At 37.1% G+C, this 19,102-nt stretch overlaps 1 protein-coding gene across 2 annotated transcripts in view; it reads left to right on the plus strand.

Annotated features, from left to right (window-relative positions):
* LOC139145370 (uncharacterized) overlaps positions 1-19,102 on the plus strand; it is an 89,145-nt gene that overhangs the window by 64,122 nt on the left and 5,921 nt on the right. For both annotated transcript variants that reach the window (XM_070716492.1, XM_070716493.1), the window contains exons 65-83: positions 66-223; positions 566-688; positions 959-1,214; positions 1,848-2,039; positions 2,227-2,390; positions 3,192-3,370; positions 4,016-4,145; positions 4,804-4,999; positions 5,619-5,794; positions 6,562-6,745; positions 7,337-7,507; positions 11,504-11,735; positions 12,238-12,317; positions 12,953-13,066; positions 14,221-14,371; positions 14,890-15,032; positions 15,367-15,458; positions 16,565-17,674; positions 18,234-18,415. In XM_070716492.1, the coding sequence (XP_070572593.1) occupies positions 66-223; positions 566-688; positions 959-1,214; positions 1,848-2,039; positions 2,227-2,390; positions 3,192-3,370; positions 4,016-4,145; positions 4,804-4,999; positions 5,619-5,794; positions 6,562-6,745; positions 7,337-7,507; positions 11,504-11,735; positions 12,238-12,317; positions 12,953-13,066; positions 14,221-14,371; positions 14,890-15,032; positions 15,367-15,458; positions 16,565-17,674; positions 18,234-18,415 (4,033 nt within the window). The remainder of the gene's footprint in view (positions 1-65; positions 224-565; positions 689-958; positions 1,215-1,847; positions 2,040-2,226; positions 2,391-3,191; positions 3,371-4,015; positions 4,146-4,803; positions 5,000-5,618; positions 5,795-6,561; positions 6,746-7,336; positions 7,508-11,503; positions 11,736-12,237; positions 12,318-12,952; positions 13,067-14,220; positions 14,372-14,889; positions 15,033-15,366; positions 15,459-16,564; positions 17,675-18,233; positions 18,416-19,102) is intronic.

Raw genomic sequence — 19,102 nt, forward strand, 5'->3', positions numbered from 1 at the left:
GCCAAGCCATGATGCTGAATGGGGTAAATTAATTTAGTGATTGATGTTTCCTTTTTCCTTGCCAGGTGTTTTTATTCACCTGCCAAACCCAGATGTTGAAGCATGTCCAACAAGAGAGTTCTTGACAGGTGAGGAACCAAGTGGTTCTGATTGGTCAGCAGTTGTTGACAAAGGCATGTGGTCTATCCAATCAGAGCGAAGGATTCAGTTTGCTACAGATAAGGTAAGTGTGATTTCAAGCTCAAGGTATAGATTTCCTTTCAATATAAGCAGATTGCTAACATTTGCAATATCAAGAGGGTTCCATTCGTGCCCAAGTTGTTTATTTTGAAATTTGTGATACTGTTTTTTATTCTGAGAGAAAGATAAGGAAACAAGCCAATGTTAATTGGAAGTTTATTTTCAACAAAGATTTTGAATGGTTAAAATTAAATTTTGAAATTGCTTAACCTTTGCATGTGAATTAAACAAGTCAAAGGAATAAAATTTGTTCAGTGGAATGCTCAGTACATCCAGAAATTGTATTTGCGTTAGACATATATTATCTGATCTTCCCATGATGTAGGTGACTCATTCTTCAGAAGATGGTCTGACAATAACCATGACAAGAGATGTGAAGGAAGAAAGAATGAACTCTGGTGCCTATTACTACACAGAGCCAGACATTACTGAAGGTGGAAAATATCAGGTATGGTGACCTTTGACACTTATCATTAAAATACCTGTATCAGTGTACCTCATGATGAATTACCACAGTCAACATGTTTGATTTGAATTATGGAATAATAAATATGAAAGTAGGCTGGTAAATAATTCATGAATTATAGCAGTTTCACCCATGAATTCAGAAACGAAATGTTGGATAAAAAATGGCAAGAAAGTAAAACAGAACCTAGTAAAATATGCTGCGATTTAATAATGCAGAGTTTTCATTGACCCTACTAATCTTTCCAAACAGGTTGAAATACTTGCTGCTGGAAGTGATGTTCACGCAGTCACAAGTTTGGTGATGTGGGACGGTCCAGCTGGAGTTGTTGGTGATTTTGAAGCACCGCTCGGAGCGAAAACCTGGCAAGACACTGTGATAGAAAGAGAGATGTGTAGCTGTTGTATGGTCCAGGATGAAACCGCAACAGAGGTTGCTGGAAACATGTCAGCTACTGTTGCAACTGAACTGAACTCCACAGAGACAGTAACAGTCCCAGTGCCAGAAGGTAAGTTTGTCCTTCAAGTAACAGCAAGTGTCTTTTTAAAATTTATAGCATGTTTTTAAACATTATTGCTCTGTTTATTATATATGTGATACCTCTGTATGTGTTTGCTCTAATGTGTCCATCTATATATTTCAGAGTTTTTAAAATGGTATGTTTGTTCATTCATGGATTTTTATACGTATGTATGTATATACGTATGTATTTCTGTATGAATGTGTGTGATGTGTGTGTGTGTGTGTGTGTGTATACTATGTATGTATGTAATGGACGGGTATGTATGCATGTATGTATGCATGTATGTTTGTATGTATGTATGTATGCATGTATGTATGTATGTATATGTTTGTGTGTGTGTATGTATGTATATAACTATGTATGTATGTATGTATGTATGTATGTATGTATGTATGTATGTATGTGTATGTATATTTACAAACGTACGTTCAAACTTATGAATGTATACATGTATGGTATGTATGTTTGTATGTATGTATGTATGTATGCATGTATGTATGACGTTGTATGTATGTACGTAATTTGTTTTTTATTCATTGATGCTGTTTCAATAATTCATATATCATAAGCTGTCCATATATTTAATAATATTCCCAACTCATCATTGTTTCTTGCCAGAATGTAATTGTAACTGCACAGAGTATTTAATGAAGACGTCAAAACCTACAAATATCCCACCAACTGGACCAGTGACCACCACAAGGGACCGTGGCAAGGTTATAGAAGATGAACTCCCTGGCAAAACTTACACTGGTGATGAAACTATGAAGATGTATGCCTTCAACGCATTGGGTCTTCAACTTCATTCAGGTAAGTGTAGTTCATTAAAAGTTTGTATTTATGAATCTTAATATCGCAAGCATGTTTCCAATTAGAATCACTGTATACAAACACGTGTAAAAAGTCTTTTTGAGAGACGTTTTCTTCATTTTAGACTCTCTTCAGTTGAAAGCACATTAATAGTCTTTGCATAACCCAGTTTCACTTTTTCCTGCAGGTGTTGAAGTTGACAAAGAAATCAAGCACTTTGCAGTTGTATGGAGCAGACATGAAAATGACACGTTTGAACCCAAATTTGAGATTGTGGAATTGTCATTCGATCCATCAATTGCTTGGCATTCATACACTTTACAAGTTACCATAGAAACAGTTGGCTCCCAGGTAACGTGATGACCAAAATCACGTCAGTGATTCATCCTGTTATTATTGCAGAATGCAGTTCATTACAGGATTTTCTTTGCCAGATTTGTCAGTACTTTAGACAGCACTATGAAACCTGTAAAATATTAGTGTGTATATTATCATAAGTGACAATGATATGAACACTCAGCAATTGCCTTGTTTCCTGAAAAGGGACAAAAATTGCACTTTTTTTTGAGGTTTGTCATGAATTTTGTTTGATATTTAAAGCAGGATGTGTTGTTTGACTTCTTGAAACATGATGAAATACCGGAAAACTATACAAAACCTCAACTCTGCTTGGAGCTGAAAGAGATTAAACATTCATTGAAACACTGTACGGTCTGTACCAAAAAATCAAGTTAAAAACTTCAAGTGTACATCTCTGCCCATACATGACTGAACATGCACTGCTACATAAAGTTTGTGCCTCATGCAAGCTTTTGAAATAAAATCTTAATTGGTGGTACTTTTCATACATATACCAGTACATGTAAAAATAGTAGCTTTTCCTTACAATGTATTTGTCATTGGAAAGCAAGTCGGAAGAGAAAAAATTCATTTTTTAGAGGTCACAAACGAAATCATCTGTTTGCATTGAGCCAAAGGGTATATTGTGACATTTTTGCAAATATGTACCATTTTTGCAAATATGTACCATCATCATTTTTACAAAGTGATGTTTTTTTGATATCACAAAAAGGTAAAATAGATTGACTTTACCTTATGTTTAATTTACGCAAAACCTTGTTAGGAATCATCTCTATGTTTAATGTTCTTTAGAATGTCTGGACTGTAGAATTGTTCATAGACGACATACCAGTCACCTACCTTTCCAATATTTACCATCTGACAACTTCCACTAAGCTGTTGATGTCTGTATGGAATAGAGTAGATTTTGTACCGGATATCGCTGATATTTTCAATCCACCATCAGCAAGTGCTTCATTCAAATTTCTGAGGTAAGATAAAAGAATTCTTTTTTCCGTAAAGACAAAAACAGTGTTCTCTCAAAAGAATTTTGATTAACATCCATAAGAATAGTATTGTGCCATAAACCATCAAATACTGATAGGTATGCCATTCTTGTTGTGTCATTCAATCAATATGACTGACATTGTGCCACTTGTCATTGTTTTCCATGATATGTGACTATATCATGGCTTTTGGAGGTGCTATACGACAGACCTCTATCAGTTTCTTTCCACAAACTGTGTTGCTTCCCATGGTTTTCAGAAATAACATTGATTCAGATGAATACTGTCACATTTTCATTAAATGATTTGACAGTGATGCAAGGCATGTAATTTTGCAATACATCCAATCAGGTTGACTGAAAGATTTTTCGAGTTAACAGCTCACCAGTGGATTAACTTTTGTGCAATAAATATTGCTGTACTACACACTGAAAATATCCTTTCAACCATGGTGCAAAAGTATAATAGTTTCTGCACAAATTCTGCTATTAATTGGTGTGTGACTGTTAATTTTCAGCCAAGAATTTCTCAACAATATTATTATTCAGAAAGGCCAAAAGAAATTCATCAAAACAGCATGCCACATCAATCATGATGAAAATGCCTGATGTCTTTATGTTTCTATTACAGGTTGCCTCCACCAGCTGATAGCCTCTGTCGCTATGGTGATCCGTTCCGTGGTGGTGACAATGCAATAGAGGCATTCCTCGTAGGAGTTGGTTCAGAGAGATTGCTGGACGATGTTGTTCCTTTCAGACAGGCAAGATGACATTTGTGTTACACAATACCTGTTGAAGAAAGTTGTTCCTGATAGATGGCTTAGATGAAGTTGAACCACCTATAAAGTCTCTGTTTATGTAGCACTGTCATGTAGGGTAGTTGAATATCTCTATTCAAGCAAAAAACATTTCAGATACGGTAGTTCAGGCCTCAAAGTTGAAAGACTCAAACTTTTGCCAAACTTTTCTCAAGGAAACTTTAAACCATTTCTTTTCAAAATCAAAAAATCAAAATCAGGAGTCACTATGCAAAATTTGGTACGAGAGAAACAAATTAGCCAATATTTACCGATCCAAGTGAGCCCCAACAATGTCCTAACCTGCCAACGTTGTAGTGTAAAAGTTATATTCTGAGTTTTTTAGAGTCTGAACGCCAGTTGAAAAAAATCAAAATAATTAGCTGTCTTCCATGACAATTTACCGGTTCATGGAGTTGTAGTGATATTTTAAATCATGTCTTTGCCAAAGGACAAACAAACTGTATGTCTGGAAAAGTAAACTAATATTTATTCAGTTTAATTTTGTACAAATAAATTATCATATATAATGTAATTCACAAAATTGAAGGGTGCCCTTATGCCTTATCGATATTGATTATGTTATATGTCCTAACTTTCTGATATTGTTTTTGTATTATAGGTTGTTAGTCCATGTGTACCCTGTGTAAAACCATGTGACGTGTTCAACTGCCAGACAATCTGTTCTGATACAAAGACATCACTCTACCATATTGAACTCAATGATTTAGACTTACAACCTGAGAGGATTGAGGAAGAAGATGGCGTCAACACAACTGTGCCTGCCACATACTACTTGACTGTCAAAGCCATCACAGGTTTGTGTACATCTGATGTTGTGATGTCGTAGCCTGTGTATTGAGATTCAATGCAGATTTTTCATGTGTATGCCAATTGCTCAATTTATCTTTTAGGTAACATCTTCATCTGAATATTGAGTGCTCTTGTCATTTTCCCAAACCTTTTCTTAATAACAAAGTTAAAAGTGTCATGTCAAAATATCTCGTAGGGTGCATATTTAGTTTTTCCCCAGTAGTGATCAAATGATGATGATAGTACCAAAGAGTTTCTGTGAACTAAAGTACAGTTACTGTGGGTAAAGTCACAAGAAAAGTTTGGTTTTAAGGTATAATTTTTTACAGTAAACAGAGGACATATACTGAAAAATACACTGAATTTCAATGAAGAGTATTGAAATGTAATTTTGCTCAATAGTGCCAATTGAGATTTCAGTTACTAAATATAGCAATCTCTTTTCAAATCCCTTTTACCATAGACTGTATCCAATTATAAGATTTCAAACATAAATGTGTCTGTGCAACTATCCAACCTTGAACTATGTTGACTGAAAAAATATTTACATTACAGAAAAATACCATCCTTTGTGAAATTTCAAATATTAAGGTGAGATTTTTGTTTACTGTGATCTCCATAAAGGATCTGGTAGGTCGGCAACGATGTCATCCAATGGTGTGTTGGTTGATGTCACGCCTCCAATTATAGAAGAAATTTACCACGTAGATATGGATTGGTCAGATACAGAACCCACAGAATATCAAAGTAGCAACAGTACCATTGCCGTTAACTGGGATGGTTATGATATTGGTAGTCAGGTAAGTGTTAATATGGAAATAAATAGAGGTATTAATTCAAGATTTCGAATCTTTATTTTTCGTTGTCTCCCTAAATTTGATGACCTATTCCAGATTTATTGAAAGGAAAAGTGGCACAGGTTTTATATACTGTTTCCTTTCCCAGGATAGTATTCAATTTTATCTCCTTGTAATTACCTTTTAGCTATATGGGTTATGTCAGTGCATGATATGTTCATCACACACCAACCTATAGGTGTAGAAAACATTCAGATTCAAACTCTGACTGCCATTTAAATAGCGCCCTCATCTCCGCATACTGGAGCTAAACATGCTGTCACTGCAAAATATTTCCCTAAACAATTAACTTTAGTGCATTATGGGTGAATTTATACCAAGGTGGTTGGTTTACAATGATATTAACCCTTTCAAGCCTGACTATCTTGTAAAATACACATGATGTGAATTACCTACATAATATATTCAGCCAGAGAGGATTAATTTACATTTGTATTGTTTTCCCTGGATGTGATATTCCATGGTTTTATATGCACATTGTAGTTTTACATCGGAGTTATACTCTGGGGTGCACCCCAAGATATTATTTTGACGTTCAAACCAACAAGCAAGACACACCTCTCTCTGTGTGTACAATAACATGATATAATTTTCATCTGGAAATCATAATTTAAAAGTGAAAAGATACAGTACTGAGGCTCTAAAACAGTTTGGTTAAAAAAATATTAATTTTATTCATGTGCAATAAACACTTAAAAATATACTTCCAGGTCAAAGAATTTCTGTGGGCGATTGGAACCACACCAAACGGAACTGATATACAAGATTTCACGTCAGTTGGTTTGGAAGTGTCAGCAGTGAGAAAAGATCTTTCACTGCAAGACAAAAGCAGCTATTATGTGACTGTGAAAGCCATCAACAATGCTGGGCTGTCAACAACAATGTCAAGTACAGGTATGCTTATAACCATTGTTTGTCTGATATATTGCTATCCATAAACCATTCTTCGGTAGAAAGACAGCAAAACTTGAGAGGGAGAATTCAGTAATTTTTCTGTTGCATTTGAACTTTCAACCTATTGTACCTGGTCATTGAAGCAAAAAGTTGGTGATCAAAAGTGACAAAAACACTCTACGATATCCTCACCTCAAAAGTGTGATAAAATAACAAAGTTTAGTCAAAGAAAGCCACTTCAAAATAGTCTAGGGCCTGCAGTTGCAAGTTTTATTGCCCTGTGGCTCTGCTTCTTCAACTGAGTCAGAATATTGCAATAGGACCACCGTTTCAATGAAAAGTTGCACTCTTTGGGAGCAAACTGTTAGCAAAATTCCAACATCAATCAGTGGAAAACTGTGTGATAGTATATGTCCGAAATCTGAAAAAACATGCACTACTAAGTTTCATATAGATATTTCTGAAGTGCTGCCACTTGACTTATTTGAAGACTTTTTCCATGTTGTGGGATGTCTTTTCCCAGTCACATAAAATGTTATCAGAGGTACTTGAATACTTATCACAACAATGTTTCTACATCTATTTACACAGGTGTGACTGTTGTGCTTAAGGCACCAGATACATCCAACTCCAGCAGTTCATCCATCTGTAATGGAATCAGTGTTAATGGCAGTGTATCGGGCGTTGATCTGTGTTCCGATCAGACTTCAGTTGGATTGATGTGGGAAGCTGTTGAAGGAGATGATTTAGTGGATCAATATTGTAAGTTTACCAAAGTGAACTTTTGCTTTCAAATTGGAATCATGATTTCCGCAGTGAATTTATCTTGTCTGTCGGTATTAGAGACTGTACACATACTAAATATACACAATTTATTGTCAACTGTCATCCCCCTAAACTGACATATACCTCTAAGTTTTCAAATATGCATATTGTTGAGAGGGATTGTTTTACATTGTGAGATCTTCATTGAAAAATACCAATGTTATTTTGCAGCCATTGACTGAATAATCCGTGGTACATATGTAATCATTTATGAAATTAATCTATGCTATAAATTGTTGATTCACAAAATTGATATTATTTATGCGGAGTATGTGGTATGACTTCAAGATGGTCATGTAAGACAACGAGACGCCTGCTGTGACTTCCATTGATGTATTATAGCTGTGGTCTTCTGATGGGCAGGATATGCTCACTTCATGCACAACACCTGACCAGTGTTCTGCCAAGCTTTTGCATCAGTGGGGTCTGAGGGCCCATGGAAGCTCAAAAAGTGGGTCATTGTTGGAAAGAAGGGGCCATTTTCAAGACAATTATAATAGAATACACTTTATTACGTGCTATTCCCATGTTGTTGTTTTAACATTTAAGTTTACTTGTTACTGAGTGTAGCATTTCTTTCACAGTAATTGGGCAATTTTCCGAACAGTGCTGGTGCCAAATCATCAAAAAAATGTTTGAAGTGTCACAAAATGTTTGAAGTGTCAGAAATTGTAGAAACCAGCTGGTAGGTGTTCTGGTAATGTCAATTTTGAACCACTGGAGAGTGAAAGTCAATGAATCACTAAAGGATGAAAGTCGAGTGACAACAACAATATCATAAGGTTGATCAAAATAAATTCAAAGTCTTCAATTGAAAATTTCTACTTTGAACGATCAGCAACAAACATTTTCCTTGCTTTAGATGTTCTCCAGTGTGTTAAAGCAGAGCCATAGTCAAACTGGTCTACAGGGCCACCTTCAAGCTTCACCATGAGTATGTCATCCAGTCTAACTGAGGACAATCTATTCCGTGCTGCAGTCTTCACCTGATTCTGGGCACTAAAGCCCCTTTCACAATCAGCAGTATGGATGGGAGCAGTTAATGATATTGTACGATGTGTGTATGACTCATTATATTTAAACTCTGAAATGATACAGTTATGGAATAAGCTTCTTTTTGTACAACTTAACCAAGCTGTGTATATTTATCACCAGATTTTCTTTTGTTGTTATATGGACAATGAGTCCGAAATAAAGTTTATAATAATAATATAATAATAAAGCCAATGATGCTAGGATGAGCAAATTTGGGAACTCTTCTCTGTGATACATGTTGATAAGAGCCCACAAGTTAGCCATATTGTCTCTTGGGTAGCAAGCTTTGATCACCAATGGTTTTACCATGGACCACTCATGCCTGGTAGATTCTGCATTAATTATTGGCTCAGCAGTAGCAATTGCATCCACTTTGCCCTTCAGTGGCTTTGACATTTTAGATTCTCCATACTGGCTGATCAGGGACTCCACTTTATCATTGCCCCAAGTCTTAAGTTCATCCTCAGAACAAAATGATATTGGCCTCATAGCAAGCACACCAAAGGCATACATGATGTTGCTGTCATCATCTGGAAATCTAAGGTCAATCTTCTCTAAGATTGCATCAACAAATTTCTGCCTGATTGAGTCAATGTTCTGCTTTCCCTGCACAGCATGATTGCCTTTGAAGGTAAGTGTTCCCTTCTCAACAGTAAGATGCTCATTTTGTAGCTGATGGAGGTAAGTGTGGTGCTCTACTTCACCAGATTTCATTTTGTTCAGTGCAGTTTTGCAGTGGTCTACTGACACTTGCACCATGCTAACATCAAGATCAGATTTCTGGAACACCAGGCACAGTTCAGAAACTATGGGTAAAATATCCATAAGCAGGTAGGTAGTGGCTATGAAGTCATACTTTGACATCTTGCTACCATAGCCTTTAGACTTTGCATCCTTGTCAGTGGTGAAAAATGTGATGAGCGAATCTAAACACTTGTACACAGTTTGCACGGCAAGATAGACAGACAGCCATCTCACTTCATGGACCTCCTTTAATTTGAGTCTGGGCTCATCAAGCAAATTCTGAACATCTGCCAGTCTTGTTGTACGATTGGCTGAAGCTTTAAAGAAGTAGAAAATACCGGTCAGTACAGTTTGGTATTCAACAAGGTAGGGTACGTCATCTGCTGCCTGGGAAGTTACCAATGCCAAACGGTGAGCAATGCAATGGTAATTTAACATCATGGGGTTATCTCTCAACATGTAGCCAGTCACACCTTCTCCTGTGCCAGTCATTACCTTGGCTCCATCCGTACCAAGTCCCATCACCTTGGCAGGTGGTAGCTGCTTTGCTTTCATAACATCAGATAGTTCGTTGTATATTGCTTTACCTGTTGCACTGTGTACCTCCAAATTACAAAGGAAAGTAGTTGATGGCTTGAATGTATCCGGATCCAAAATTCTGCAGTACACAACCAGCTTTTTCTTCACTCCAATGTCAGTGCTCTCGTCACACAAAATACTGACGAAAGGCGATCTCAGCAGTTTGTTATCTACTTGCTTACGTATAACAGCAGCAACAGACGCAAGCATTTCACATGCGGCTTTGTCAGATGAATATGATACAGTTTTTCCAGATTTCAGACTCGATACGTGTGGACAATCAAGCTGTTCAAGTAAGTTCAGCAGGCTGTCATATTTGTTGATCGCAATATCCTCCTTTGCTAACCAGAAAACAGTTCTCAGAGCAACTAAAACACTTCTTTCCTTCTCTGAATAAACTCTCTCAACAATCTTCTTAAAGTTCGAGCTCATAGATTCTGCGAGTACTGCGGTTTTATGGTCACTACAGTCTGCGTGGCGAGTAAGTGTACTCGTTCGGAAATTCATGTTGGATTGGGTCATCGAATTTTGTTTATTATGCTTTATGCATACTTTGCAAGTAATTGAGTTCTTTTCGGCATTGTAGTGGAGCCAGCTGAAATCGTGTAACCACTTTTCATGGAAACGTCGAACATACCTCGAGCTCGATGAAGGCTGAGTTTCCGATGATGGCTGCTCAGTGGTTTGAGACTGCGCTGTTTCTGACTGCGTTTCCGATGTGGATGGCTGCGGCGTGCACGGATTTTCAGTTTTCGGCTGTAGAGTTTCCGAGGATGTAGACGGCTGAGACACTATGTCTGCTATGTCATGTTCGATCGTATTTTCTTCACTCGTTCTGTTGCCGGGTTTGCCTTTTTTAGGGGCGGATGGTCCAAAGAAACTAAGAATTGTTCTGCCACGATGTTTTGAGCCACTCACAGAAGCCATTTTCCTTTCCAGAAAGTACTGTGACATGTGTGAGGCATTGGACTACACACATGAAACAGAGAGGTTGACTGGCTGACCCGAATCTACCCAATGAAAACCAAGTTTACGATTATGCAAATAAAAATTCACTGCAGGTTGCTATGGAAGCGGCACGTCTCATGTTCTCACATGGCCAGGACAAATCACGAGCAGCGTGAAATATCTACTTCCGCGTTTGGCCTTTCGCGTATAGCACGTAAATAAGTGTATTCTTGGGACTTCATTTTTGCTGAAATTTAGTGGGACTCACGGTGCACTGCGCCTTGCGGACCCGATGATTGATTTTTTTGGGGTCATCAATTTTTTTTTTGCGGCAATGGCGCAAGGCCGCGGCCTCGGCAGAACACTGCCTGACATCACCACGTAGTGTAATCTGTAAAGGCCAATATTTCAGTCTTTTATGAATATAAATTTTGTCTGTCATTATGTTCTTTTGTTGTCAATTGTCTCGTTTGTAGGCAAAATCTAAACGTGCCATCTGTTTTGATTCAGATTGCTGTGATCATTGTATTCATCAGATATGTAAATCACAGTGCAAAAATGATTAGAAATGATTTGACTCCTATGAAGTTCATGTTTGACAAATATGCTTGTAATTTCTGTCAATAGATTTCAGTGTTGGGACATCACCTGATAAAATCCAAGATGTAATTCCCGAGGTTCAAGTTGGGTTCAACATGTCAGGTTCTGTACACATTGAGAATGGATTGCTTGTTATCGGTGAGACTCCATCAGCAAACTTGTCAGAAATGAGACCAAAAGATGAAGAAGCGGAAAAAGAGAGACTGGAGAATGGAGAAAGTGAAGTGTACTCCAATCAATTCTTGATGGAACGAGGAAGGTATGAAAATTATGCACAGAGAGATATTCAAGTGAAAGTGACCATAAATGGTTGATTTGGTAGACAGGAGACAGTACATTTTAAGATGTTTGAGGGAAATGTACTACTTTTGGTGCAGTTTCAGGGATTTATAAGTGAGACCAGCACAAAAGTGACCATAAAACTGGGACACACACACACACACACACACACACATACACACACACACACAATAACACAACTAAACCATATGATGAGACAGTGCCAGCACATGGTACGTGAAGTATTTGCACTAGTGCTTGTGGTATGTTCTACGGCCATCCTTGTATGAGCATCTAGCTCGTGCGGGGACAGCACAATATGCCGCAAGCCTGAGTACAACTACCCCCACTAAGGCGTGCTTGCACTCTCACCATCTGGTTCTGTTATTACATATGTAACGTTTGATACACACAAAAACAATGCCCGGACGGTACATGGCAGCATGTGTTAAGGCTTACATTTGTTTTGTATTTTTGTCAAGGGTTCTTTATGCAGATCTCAAGGCTTGTAACAAAGGACACAGATGCAGTCATTATAAAATGAACAAGGTTGTCATTACAGGTAAGTCAAAATCTTCCTACACTTACATGCTGTGTTTTGGTGTAAAAGCACACTAAGTCAAAATTCCTCAAGTACTACAAAAATAAAGCACACAAAAGTCTGCTTGATGATAGTCATATGGCTGTTCTTGTTAACCCTTGAAATGGAATCAATAAAATTAACAATTCTTTGGACTGATTTTTACGCTGTTTTTTGTGAAAATAAACAATTTCAGTTTTTGGTCATGTAATATGGAGAGGTTTGACAACTGGTTACCAAGTGTAAAGTTTATTTTTTTGCCTTCAGGCCTGAAAAGGTAATGTTTCAATTGTTTGAGCAGAATGTATGCAGGTCCCTTCATTTCCAAAGCGTCATTTACCTGAAATGAGCTCTTTCTGCAGGTTTTAAGAACACAAAATTAATGAGTTCAGAAAACTGGTAATGTTTCAGCTCTGCTCAGAAATCACTTTGTCAACACTGTAGGTGAGATCCTTAATGAAATGAGTTTGGTACCGATGACACAATATCTTCGTCCACGGAATCAGAAATGAAAAAGTCTCATAGTGGTGACAAAGTTCATTTTAGGGCTTGGTGAACAATGTTTGTAGGCTCTCCCTGGTTTTGCTGAATTTTTTCACGCTTTTTTTTGTACCTAGGTGAGGATGATGAAATTGTTACTGCTGTACATGATGGGAATATCAACGTCAAGCTGTACAGGAATGATGTACAGCATCGAGATAAAGCGTCTGTCGTCATAGCAACAGACAGAGGTAAATACTGTGATATTAAGGTAGTATTCACCTCAAAAGTGAATGTCTTAAACTCTTCAAAGTCATTTCCCCATTGAAATTTTCAGCCATTCTCTTACCAAACCAAGAGTAAAAAAATCAGGGGGCATTGTGCAGTTGTTTGGTGCTAGAGAAACAAATTACCTCATACTTACCGATATTTGAAATTCAAAATGATCACTATCTTTATGTAAACTCTATGGAAGAAAATGTAATTTTCAATTTTCAGAAAACTAAGTGAAACTGGTGAAAATGTTTCCCACTGCAAAATCTTCAGAATGAGCCCTCACAAGTAGTAAATCAGAAAAGAATTGTAAAAATTTGAGTCTTAATAGCTGTCAACGAGACGCATTCTACCTTATCATGAACCTTCGTCTTGTAATAGTATGCATGTATATTCACTGAGTGCTGCACATAAACCAGGCTATTTCAGGATCTAATATGGGACTGTGTTCTCTCGCTATCTAAAATATTCAAATTGTAAATCCATTGGTCATTAGATCATATTTAAAGTATGCAGAAATTTCTCTATTTTGAAAGAATGTCAAATAACAGATATTATAGCTTTTGAAGAATGTTTTGCTTTATTTTGATATCCTCCCGGAAGGAACATAATTCTGTTAACATTCAAAGGCTTGAACTTTGATATGTTGGTAATAGCTAATTTATAAATCTTCCCTTCATGTTTTGATATATTCTTTTTAGAGAATTCTAAAAGCATGAAGCCAACAAAGTGTGTCGTGTGGTTGTACAAGAGATTCCTTGATCAAAGTAGCTAAATTCAGTACCAATTCTTTTTGTAGTCGTCATTCTAGACATTTTTTATAGCCTGTTTATTGCTTTAGTTTCAGCTTTGATATGTGCATCTGTGTTTGTACTTACTAACCAGTGCATTACAGTAGTTGATGAAGTAGTGCATTTTTGAAATTGACTGAAATTTACTCATTTAAGCATTAGCCAGTATGAGCTGAAACAGGTTCAGTATCAGCCAAAAAGAATGCCCCCCCCCCATCCTCACCCCCAGCAATTATCATCTCAGTTGACTGAGAAAGAGACCTCATTGCAGCCTGTGAATTATTTGAACATCATGGATGAAATAGCTCTGATTGATTTGATGGTGACCTTTGAACTTGCAGGTCAAGCTGAGGGCACTGCATTAGCTGCTGGCATGTTGTCAGATGAAGATTTGGAAAAGGAGTACACATCAGATGCCACAGTAGAGTTCAAACCATTCGTTGTCAATCCAAAAGAAACATCGGAACTGACGAGCAGAGAACTGAGACGCAGGTAATAACCTCATTAAAATTTCCACATTGTGAAAAAGTGGCAAGGAAAGTACTAGGTATCGAAGATATAGTGAATCATCAAATTATCAAGAGGAAGTACAGGTTAAATATTTCATGCACATTTTGTCATCATAAATCCTTGTGTGTTCACACCATCATGCCCACATGGACTTGTGATTTAGCTGGGAGTCCTTCATTACTATTGACGATGTCTTTATCGTAAATACAAAATTTGACCCCATCGTTTTGGTTAATCGCATACAAAGTTTAATTTTTTGAACTATTCAACACTTGGTTCCCTCTATCCTTCAGATCAGATCTCAACAATTTGTTGTCATGCATGTACTTATGTGTATCTCATGGTTCAGGTGTAATTTTCAGCTATTTTTTATTTTTTTATAAACCTAGTAACTGTTTTCAAATTTATATACACTGTCTACTCAGCAAGTGTATGCCCCATGCATTTATGGTCTTTATGTCCATGAATTAACCGTCCTCAATATTTCTATTATTTTGCAGAATACACAAGTTTTTGGATTCAAATTTTTACATCACATCTCTGGATGGTCTGCCTATAAATGGGAAAATGAACATAACAGTTGCTTTCAACATGTCCGACTACCAGGTTGATGCGTTACCAAGACTTCTGTATTGGAACACAGGTATAGAAAGTCCTGACATGTACATATGCATACACACATCTATTTCATATCTCAGAAGTTTAAACTGCATCCTCTTTGCCCTTAAGAAGGTAATTTCATTACTGTGGACATGCAGATAACCAATTAAAGCATTTTGCAAGGTTAAAAACATATATTAGTTCAAGTGTAGCGTGAATGGAGGTCTCTGCAAGTTTGATAGGGGGAGAATGTCATTTTCAAAGGAATAGGGCTGTTTGCAAATGATGCAAATATTCTCTGTACATGCAACTACCGTAAAACCTATTACTTGAGTTGACAACACCGGTAATCTGGTCAACTTATTATTACTTTTCAGAGTTGGGTGAATGGCATGATTCCAGTCACACATGTGAAGATACTTATGATCTATACCATTATGACCTTGAAGCAGCTACTCTTACAGTGCAGGTAAGAGGTTTAAATGTGTTTTTATTTAATTTCTCCATCAACCCTTTGATGCCCAGACGTCAGTTTTTGTTGCCTTTATAAAGTATACCCTAATTAATTTTTTTTTTTTCAGATTTTTGCCAAAATTTTGACAAGAAACTGTAGTCAATGAAATGTGATCTCCATTTGGTCCCAAATCGTTAAAAAATTATAGAAAAATTCATAAATATTGGTAAAAAATTGCTCTAAAATTTTGGTGAGATAAACTACAGCACTCAAAGGATAAAATTAAAAAACTTTTTGCAGTCTTATGGAAAAAAACTCTATGAGCAGTGGTTTATCTAAAGTTTCAACAAAAATTGCTCAGATTGTCAAGGAAAGTGAATGACCTTGTCAGGGTTGTTGGGAAAAAATTCTGGAGGAAATATGTGTATGTAGGAAATATGTGTATCAAATATTTTTCTTGGAGAGAGCTTAGTTTTTTTGTGCACAAAAATTGAATTTGAGCCTCATTTTGAATTGGAGCATGTTAATTTAACATTTGTTGGCAGTATGTGTATTCCAGAACCTGTGACAATTAACAATTTTTAGCTCATATTTGGTGTGTATATAAATACTTAAAAGAGCTTATATGGTGAGTTGGTGATGTCTGTATGTATGTGCGGATGTATGTCTGTCACATGCAAAAGCTCCCAAACGGCCACACCTACCATCACAGTATTTGGTGTACAGGTAGACCCAGGGGTTGAGATGTGAAGTTGTTCAAATGAATATGTTGGTGTCAAAAATATGCAAATGAGGTAAGAAAAAAGGGGAAATCCTGCAAATGTGCGGGAGTGGTGGCATTAACTAAAACAGGCCAGGCCACTTACCTTGAGTCATTTACTGTCATTGTTCATTAACTGATACATATTGGCAGACCTGCTGAAACCTTGAAGGACTGTGTTGAAACATTCCTCTGCTAAGCCTGTTCCTAAAGTTGACCTTCAGTACCTAAAGTTCAGACCTTATTTACTTTTGTCATTCTTGTGTCTCTGGTTTAAATATTTCTTGATGGGCCAATTCAAACCAAATATGAGCACACTGTCCTTGACGGTATTTTTGTATTCAAACTTATCATAACACAGGTATGTTCCACTACTTCTCCACTGGATGACAGTACAAACAGAAGGCGTAGAGAGACCAATTCCCCATCCGGGTCATTTTCCGGGCCAACAGCATTCAGTGTTGCTGCAGTGGATAACACTTTCCAGAACACACCACCTTACATTACGTCAGATGACACAGTGTTCATGGTTGAAGACAGTGGTACCTTAGTGTTCACCATCACAGCGTTGGATGATGAATTTGATCAAATTGCTTTTAGACCAACTGATAATGCATCACTGCCAGATCCGAGACTTGGAAGTGCAAATTTGACTCTAGATGGTGAATTCACATACAGGCCGTGTCCTGACTGCTACGGGGAAGATAAGTTTTATTTTGTTGCGTTTGAACAGCGTGCTGATGGCATTCCATCGTTATCCGCAGATGGCATTCTGACAGTCATTATCCGTCCTCAAAATGATTATCCAGAACTTTTCCTGGACATCAATGGATGGAATCTGCTGCAGAAAGACAACTATGAGTTAACGATAACTCAGGAACAACGACATCAATGGAATGAGGGTTACTACCCAATCATCGCAATGGTTGGCGCCTTCGATGTGGACACCGAGGACAAATTGACGTTAATGTTTGAAAGACCTACCCATGGGCAATTGGAAATCACAGAAGAACATCGAAATGTCACCTTCAAGATGTCTGAATGTGTTGTTATGGAAAAGAAAGCTGGTGAGACAGAATGGCCCCCTGGGTCTGAAATAACCTTCCCTTGCAATATGAACAACCCCCACGACATAACCCGACAAAGCTGGGTCATCGCTTACATCAAATATGTTCCAAACGAATACTATTATGGGGAAGATGAAATCAAGGTTGTGGCAGAAGACCCCTTGGGTGCCAGATCTGAGATTTTGGTCTTGAAAATTCACATAATGGAAAACAAGTGCATCAACGGTTATTGTGTCGGTCCAGAGTCAGACCCTGACTGTGAGGGCAGTGTTCGCAGTCAAGGATTTCATCAAGGTGGTTATAGTTGTAACTGTACAGCCGGATATGTTGGTGAATATTGTGACATGGATTTTGATGAGTGTTCCTCTAACCCATGTCCCAGCAACTACACCTGTATTGATCAGGTAAGTGTGAGAATTTTTGCAGGCAATTTGATTTGCATGTAGATTATTTCTAGCTTTCTTCCACAGGTATGGGAAAGTCGAAGTTCCATTAGCTGTAAGATATAATATGTTTTCCAGTATTTTTCTATTGAACTTGTCATTCCAGCCTCCTTGTGTGTCATGTCCAATATTATTGTTTGCAAATGAACTGTAGTGCAAACTAAATTCATTTGCATATTGTAACACGATCCATAGTGTTTGTAAGGCAAATACTTTCCATTCGAACATACTTTTGGGGAAAAGAGAGAAAAATGTATCTATGGCATGGATTAAAATACATAAAAATGTTATTAAAAGTTACAGTTAATTTACACATTCCATTTTATACTTATATTGCACCCTACAAAGCTCAATTGTGTTTTGCTGTTCAATGCCTACCGACAACATGAACCTTAGCATATGCATTAATTTGTTAAATTCTGTGAAAATAATATATACTGGAAACTAATCTTTTTGTTGAAATGATTTACTCTTCTTTGTGTTTTGCACCACTGACAAAGACATTTTTTCCTCCTAACAGTTGGATAGCTATGTCTGCCACTGTGCCAATGCAAAGTGGCCGTGTGCAAAGCTGCTGACCACAGCTGAAATCATAGGGATATCGGTAGCTGTTGTAGCGGCTGTCCTCATAATTCTCATCATTGCACTGGTAGTGTACAGCAGGTATAGACTGAAGAATAAAAAGGAGTCTCGGACGAATGGGTAAGTGTGAATATCTTGCTGTCTATCATGGACAATGTTTACAATGGGAAGTGAAATGCCAAGCTGTGATCGAAGCTTCATTGCCAAACTTTCGCATCAAAAAATGTTACAATAAACAAGGATATACAGTGTGAAAATAGTTTTCATTACGGTAATTTGTTTTTCCATCAAGTTGCTGCTGATTTTTAACCATGCTTTTCAAAAATGTTAATTGATCTTGCAAAACAGCATATATCTGATTGAAATAGCCCAAATATTTTGATGGCTCAGCTCGAATGTAAACCAACAGTAAATTTTTTTATTACTAGCTTCTTCTGCAAAGCACCTCTTTCAAACTTTTCCAAATGCCTCACCTTGTTGGCATACAGTTTTAGATCCCTTTATTATTCTTAATTGGTATGTGCATTTGCATTCAATGATATTGTCCAAGTTGTTGGAAACAGGGGCTTATCACATTAAATGTATAATCCTATTATATTGATCGTGCATGTTTGAAAAACTTCCTTTAACGATTCATGCCAGAATTTTTATACTGTATAATGTTATAGCAATAAATACACCTCAGTAACTAGTATATAGCTTGATTTTGACCAGTTCACTCAGTATTTGCACTTGCCATCACTCGTGTATATGATCAAAATAACCTTGTACACCCATTGCTGGGTTTGCATGCTTGAATATATGAGA

The sequence above is a fragment of the Ptychodera flava genome, chromosome 12, assembly GCF_041260155.1.
Source record: "Ptychodera flava strain L36383 chromosome 12, AS_Pfla_20210202, whole genome shotgun sequence".
Lineage (NCBI taxonomy): Eukaryota > Metazoa > Hemichordata > Enteropneusta > Ptychoderidae > Ptychodera > Ptychodera flava.